Source organism: Colobus angolensis, unplaced genomic scaffold, assembly GCF_000951035.1.
Source record: "Colobus angolensis palliatus isolate OR3802 unplaced genomic scaffold, Cang.pa_1.0 Scaffold184, whole genome shotgun sequence".
NCBI lineage: Eukaryota > Metazoa > Chordata > Mammalia > Primates > Cercopithecidae > Colobus > Colobus angolensis.
The window spans coordinates 3,266,641-3,273,173 of record NW_012114977.1 but is presented as its reverse complement, the minus strand read 5'-3'; the positions used below and the strand labels follow the sequence as shown (position 1 = coordinate 3,273,173).

General features: G+C 60.2%; 1 protein-coding gene across 2 annotated transcripts; it reads right to left on the bottom strand.

Moving 5' to 3' along the window:
* Positions 1-101: 101 nt before the first annotated feature.
* FGF17 (fibroblast growth factor 17) lies at positions 102-6,150 on the bottom strand. Of its 2 annotated transcripts, none has more exons than XM_011939805.1 (5): positions 5,937-6,150; positions 5,719-5,755; positions 2,602-2,779; positions 2,260-2,366; positions 102-961 (listed from the first exon to the last, which is right to left on the bottom strand). In XM_011939805.1, exons 1-5 carry the CDS (start codon positions 5,969-5,971, stop codon positions 668-670), a joined length of 651 nt encoding a protein of 216 aa, XP_011795195.1. In that variant the 5' UTR covers positions 5,972-6,150; the 3' UTR covers positions 102-667. The 2 variants fall into 2 exon arrangements, with proteins under 2 accessions (XP_011795195.1, XP_011795196.1); XM_011939806.1 differs by having other exon boundaries at positions 2,602-2,746.
* Positions 6,151-6,533: the final 383 nt, after the last annotated feature.

Here is a 6,533-nt window from a genome sequence, read left to right as displayed (position 1 = left end):
CCGCTCCTGCACCTGCCGGGGCCACGCCCGGCCGGGGACGGGCAGGCTCGTTTCCAGGGGTACTCGGTGGTCGGATCCCCCACCCCGCTTCAGATAACCTATTTGCAGGAAAATGGTTTTATTCCGGGGCTGGGAGTTGGGGGTGGGGTGCAGGCCTGGGTCGTGGAATGTGAGGAGTGGCCAACCCTCTATTTTCCTCTCTCTCTCTCTCCCTCTTTCTGTTTTCCTGAAACAAACAAACAAACAAAAGTCCCTTCCTACAGTCTGGCCAGGAGGAGTTTGGGGGCTGGGGGCAGACTGAGGGAGATCCGGGGAGCAGATTCTGAGGACAGCCACCTCCAGACAGTTGTCTGCAAGGCCTTCAGTCGCTGACCTTTCAGCGGGCTTCAGAGCCCGGCTGGGAGGCCGGCAGAGGCTGGCGGCCTGAGATCAGGGTGACACTCAGTTCCTCTCCAGGGCCTGCCACCTGTCCGGGAAGGGTGCACTGTACCAGCCGCCCCGGGGGCACTGGCCTGCCCCTTCCCAGCGAGGGGTTCGGATGTTTGGCGGCCCTCAGGGTCCTCCCTGGGGGATCTGGCTCCCCTCCAGCCACCCCAGCCCAGTCCTTGGATTAAGAAGGGAGGGGGGTGGGGAGGCGCCCAGGGGCTGCTGCCCCCTGCCTCCCAGACTACGTGAGGGGCTGGGGCCGCCGCGTGCGCTTGGTCCGGCGGGTGGGGGCGGAGCCCACAAACTCGAACTGCTTCTGCTTCTCCGCGTGGTTAGGGAAGGGCAGCTGGCCCTGGTAGAGGCGCTTGATGAAGTGGGCCTCGCGCTGGTTCTGGCGGCTGCGGGAAGCCTGGCGGGGCCGCCCCTGCCTCGTGAAGGCCATGAACCAGCCCTCGTGCCGGGCGTTCTGGAAGGCCGTGTAGTTGTTCTCCAGCACGATCTCCGTGAACACGCAGTCTTTGCTCTTCCCGCTGGGCTGTGGGAGAAGCAAGGACAGGAAGGGCATTTGTCCACCTACCCTGGTCTGGGGTGTTGCCCTTAGCGCCTATTTTGGACGACTGAGGAGGGACAACAGGAACAACGGGGCCGTGAACCCAGGTAACTCTGCCTGGTGAGATGGCATCCTAGTTAGAGGCAACCGTGGCCAACGCAAACAGGCTTTGTGGATCTGAGTTGTAGGCTTGTCATTTAGTGGTCCTGTACCAGGCTGGGCCTCAGCTTTCTGAGATGCAGGTGAAGATCAAGGTCCTGCAGCAGTTCCCAGTATGCCCGGGGCCCTTAGCACTGAAATGCTCATGGAGCCTAGGTGAGTGGTGCTGCTGAGCATGGGAGAGGAGGCAGCAGCCTCCAATGAGAAGAAAGAAGGGTGTCAGTGTGGCCACCCATCCCACCCTGTCAGCAATCAGGGGTCTGTGCCCATTTCTACAGACAAGAAGCCTGAGATTTGACAAAGATAAGCAAACCAGAGGTCATTTGGTCAGCAACAGCCGAATGGGAAGATGGGATTGCCTGGTTTCAAAAGAAGTGGAATTCTCCCACCCAGCAGGACTGGGCCCACTGTGCGCTTCAGTTACAGGAGCAGCTGCTTAGTGTCTGTCTTGCTAGCTGGAGCCCACTGGCCCCACTGAACTTCGGGGAGTTCCTGTCTTACATCTTTGCCCCACTTTCCACCCTCAACAGCCTTTAGTCCTCCACCCAGAGGCTGCAGTGTCAGGTAGATGCTAAACTCTTACTGATGCCTGCTGGAGAAATACTCCTGACATCAGCCCCACAGATCCCAATGGCTTGCCAGTCTCCTCAGAGGGCTAATAGAGTCCCGGGGACTCATTTAAATAGAGAAACCAGACCGGCTCAGTGGCTCACGCCTGTAATCCCAGCACTTTGGTAGGTTGAGGTGGGAGGATCGTTTCAGCCCATGAGTTTGAGACCAGCCAGGGCAACATAGTGAGGCCCTATCTCTAAAAAAAAAAAAAAATTAGCTGGGCATGTGCCAGCTACTACTTCAGAGGCTGAGGCGAGAGGATTGCTTGAGCCCAGGAGTTCGAAGCTGCAGTGGGCTATGATTGTGCCACTGCACTACAGCCTAGGTAGCAGAGCAAGACCCGGACTCTAAAATAAAATAAAGAAACCAGAGAGGGTGGGTGGGCTGAGAGTAGGATGGGAAGTCTTTACGCAGGAGGGTGTGGCTCAGAGGAGAGAGGGGAGCTTGATGCCTTATATGTCCCCACCCCAGTAGGGCTGACTCTGTTACTGTTTCCAGTCTCCCAGCCTCACCTTCCCGATGAGCTTTCCCCTCTTGTTCATACAGATGTACTTCTCGCTCTCAGCCCCTTTGATGCGAACCCGGCTGCCAAATGTGTCCGTCTCCACTATGAGCTTGGCTGTGGTGGGGAAGGGGAGAAAGACCTCCGTCCATCGGGGCTGCCAGCCTATGGCTACGGCAGGTGACCACCCAGCCACACTGACCTCCAGACTCAGGCGAAGGGGTTGGGGACGCTCAGGCCCTTGGGGCCCTCAGCCCTGACACAGGATCTGGGGATGGACCAGGAGGTGAGGCAGGGCGGAAGTGAGGCAGAGTGGAGGTGTGGGTGGCCTGAGGGGAGGGCCAGCTCTCACCAAACTTGTTGCCGTCCTCAGCAGTGGCGGAGATGCGACGCCCGGTGACCTGCACGTGCTTGCCACTGGTCCGGCTGTAGAGCTGGTACTCGCGGATCTGCCGCCTGCTCAGCTGATCGGTCATGGCGCCCTGGTCCCTCACATACTGGTTAAAATTAGGAGACGGGTGATTCTCCCCCTTTGCGGTTACCAAGGGAAAAATAGTGTCAATTTGCTTTGGGTGACACCACCACTGGTCCATCCAAGGGAGAGGGGTGAGGAGGTAAATGTATTGGGGACAGGCCAGTTGCCCTGCAGAGTGAAGTGGGCATGTGGCCATAACCTTCCCAGGCCCCTGGGTGAGCCGGTCATAACCTCTTGGCTTTGCGTCTACCTTACAGAAGGGACTGGGGTCTGCCCAGGCTGGGGGACACTTATTGACAGAGCACAGCCCTGGAATCAGGATTCCGGGAGCTGGAAGGAGCCCTCAGGGTTCTATCCCATCCTCATATTCTATGAAGGAGGTGCACGGGGCACACAGCTCATTAGGGACAGAACCGCTGTCCCTGCCTCTTAGACCAGAGCCTGTCATCTCCCCCAGAACTCCAGGGACATGCTCCATTAGCCAGGACAACCAGATTCCTTCCTCATCCTCTCCACTGGCCTTGAAAGACCCCGTGCCCAGCACACAGGGGCACAGAGCAGATGGTGCTGCGAGTTAGGGTTACCAGAGAGCATGTGGAGGACTCAGAAAGCTCCTGCAGGGTCCCGTGAGCATTTCTTCGAAGCACTAACCGTGGAATCCTGAGCTCATACCCATCTTCTCCCTGGCCTCGCCCCCAGGTGCTCAGGGCCCTTCCAGCGTTCCTCCCTCCTCTATGGGCTGGAGCTGGGGCTGGGCACTATGGGAGAACAGGCAGGCAAAGTGCCTCCTTAGCAGAGGGAGGCAGAGGCAGCACCAAGAGGACAGGCACTATCAGCAGTGGCCCAGTGGCTGCCCTTGCCAGGCGGCTCCTCAGCCACAATGTAACAGAGGCTCCCGGCCAGTTGGTGGGATGCGCCCGCCCACCTGCTTCCCCTTTGGGTTGGGGGAGAGGAACCATTTCCCCCCACACACTGTGCAAAGCCAGGAGGAGTACCGCCTCCCAGTTAGGTCTCTCCTTATCCATCTGTAAGGCTAAGTGGGAGAGACTCAGAGTACTTCTTCCCCTCCATCCTGCAAGGTGTGACCCAGGCTAGGTTTCCTGGCTGCTGACAGCAGCCTCAGCTCCGGCAGGAGAATGCACCTTTTCTGTTGTTTCTCTCTACCTGGATGCTGCTGCCTGGGACAGCTTTTCCAATCCCCTGCCCCAAATCCCTAATTCCACCTTTATCCCAGGCCCAACCTCAGCCATCTGGACACAGCTAGACCCAGATCAGCATCTGTTAGGGGCCACTCTCTCCTAGGGAGGGGGTGGGAAATATCACCTTTGAGGCGGGGGGATGAGGGAGCAGCTCTCAGAGCTGGATGTTTAACCTGCGCAGGGTTCACACTTCCTGTGCACCACTGCTCATTTCCAATTGCAGCTCCCCATAGAGCAGCCTCTGCTCAGCCTCTGCAAGACCTGCCCCTTGCCCTACCCTGGAGCATTTGGGGTGGGGGACCTGCCCAGCCTGCCCCTCCCTGGCCTCCCTTCCAGGGGGTGGGGTCCTGCCTATCCCAGTCCCACCTCCTGGCCCAGGTTCAGGCCCTCCGCCCCTCTTGGCCGACGGCCTCCTCTGGCAGTCTGTTCCAGGTCAGGAGCAGAGAGCGCCCCCCCCGAAGCCCCCTCCTTTCCTTGTCCCCTTCAAGCCTTTCACAAAGGCAGCCCCACGCCCCCCCACAGCCCACAACCCACAAGTCCCTCTCCCCGCGGGACCTAGCCTGTCCCTTTCATGTTCCCGCTGCGGGAGGACCTCCCCTTCCACCACTGCAGACAGCTGCTTGTCAGACAGCCCCTCAAGCATGGCTGTGGTCCGGCCTGCTGGCCCCCCCTCCCAGGGGGGTGAGGGGGCACTTCAAGGGGGAAAGGACCGCTTTGCCACCTTCCCTGAGTCCTGAATGGGGCCTCAGCCAGGCCATAAACGCCCGGCCAGCCGCACCATTGTGCTAGTTCCCCTCCAGAACAGGTTGGGCCCACCCCCAGCCCCCTCCCAGCCAGGCTGGGGGCTTTCTTCTGGCTCCCCCTGGATGTGTGAAGCAAAAGGCCTGGAACGGGGCTGGAGCAAAAGGGGGAAGAAAGGGGGGGGGAGTTGTCTCTCCCTCTCCCACCCCCCCACTGCTTCAAAGGCTGCCCCTTTCCCTCTCCCAGAGAAAAGGCATTTACCTTCAAAAAAAGTCCCCACTGGATATGAAGAGAAGCGGGCCTCTGGCCTGGGAAAGCCAAGCGATCTCTCCCCAGAGCGGTTCTGGACCAGTGCATTTTAATAGCTGCACTTTTATGGAGGATCACAAAAAAGGGAGCAAGCCTCGCACTGGGGAATGAGACTTGGGGGTGGGAGGTGTGCATGGAGGGAGGTGGGGGGCCGACTTGGGGTGGGGGAAGTGTGGAGAAGCAAACCCTGCATCCCGTCCCCAACAAACCTCTTTGGGCTTGACCTCTGTGCCCTCCAGGTGAGGAGTCACCTCACCCTGGCCGGGCGTTCCTGACACGCTCACGAGACCCCCACCCTGGGCATCCGTACTGATGGGAGTGGGGTGGTGAGAGGGACATACGAGTGGTTTTGCATCAAAACCTGTCCTTTCAGGTACTGGCAAACCCAAGCCTCACCTGAGCCATCACCTCCACCCGCTTCCAACCACTCCAGGCTCCATCCCTCAAGTCCGGAGTGCCCACGCAATTAGCCTTCTGGGGGAACCCAGTGGAGAGGGAGGGAGAGGAGCAGAGACCCAGGGGAAGTGGGGAGGGTCCTCAGAGGGAGGACAGAGGTAAAACCTCAGTCAGCCCCCTTCCTTGCCCTCCCCATCAAAGGCTCACTCCCCTCCAAACCTCAGTGCCTCCTGAACCCAGGGAGAGGCCAGACTCTGCCTCTGTCCACCTGAAAGGAGCCGGTCCCCTGCACCCGCCCTGGTTAGGTGGGGTGGGAAAACGGGGAAAGCCGGTGGGAACGCCTGCCTACCTGAGTTTGACAGCAGAGAATCAGCAGCTGTAAGCACCTGTGCGGGGAGAGGAGGTAAGCCCAGGTGTGGGTGCCAGCCACAAGCCTAGGGTGCACCCAGGCCCCCGCCCCCGCCCTGCCAGCCCTGCACACGCACGCATGGGAGTCCCGGGAAGAGGAGGACTGCCCTGAGGCTGGAAATGGCAACAAAACTTCAGTGGAAGAGGTAGCACACTTACAGAGTGAGGTTGGGCAGCAGGCGGGCGGCTCCCATCGCTGGAGAGGTTCCTCAGGCAGTTGCCCCCCTGCCCCCAAGCTCAGGAGCAGATGTGGGAAGTCCCCAGGGGTAGAGTCCCAGAGAAGCCAAGGTCTCTCCGAGCCACAGGTTTTCAGGGGGGCGAGGAGGAGAGAAAGGGGAGGAGGAGGAGGAGAAAAAAGAGGGAGGAGGAGGGGGAGGAGGAGGGCGTAATTGGGAGACTGAGGTATGAGGTGTCCACCTTCCTGGCCAGTGAGGCTGCAAAGCAGATGCGGGTGGGGGCGTGCGCGCTGTGCCCTCTGGGCTGCCAGTCTCTCCTGGGCCACCCAGTGCAGAGATGGAGCAGTGGGGGCCTTCTGAAGGAGGTGGCCCTGCTGTCTCCTGCTCTATTCCTGACCCTCACAGACTGGCCAAACTGGACGCAGGCAAACTCGATGTGTGGCAGGCAAGGGAGGGGGAGCCCCTCCTCCCCTCTCCGGGTCTGTGTCTCCTGCCCTCAGGTCTGGTGCCCCACCTCCCCAGTCTCCTGCCCTCAGGTCTGGTGCCCCACCTCCCCAGTCTCCTGCCCTCAGGTCTGGTG

Coding starts and splice junctions, on each gene's coding strand:
- FGF17 (XM_011939805.1), bottom strand. CDS start 5,971: ATGGGAGCCGCCCGCCTGCTGCCCAACCTCACTCT. Junction 2,780..5,718: donor TTCTCTGCTGTCAAACTCAG/GTAGGCAGGCGT, acceptor GTAACCGCAAAG/GGGGAGAATCACCCGTCTCC. Junction 962..2,259: donor GGGGAAAGCTCATCGGGAAG/GTGAGGCTGGGA, acceptor CTTCTCCCACAG/CCCAGCGGGAAGAGCAAAGA.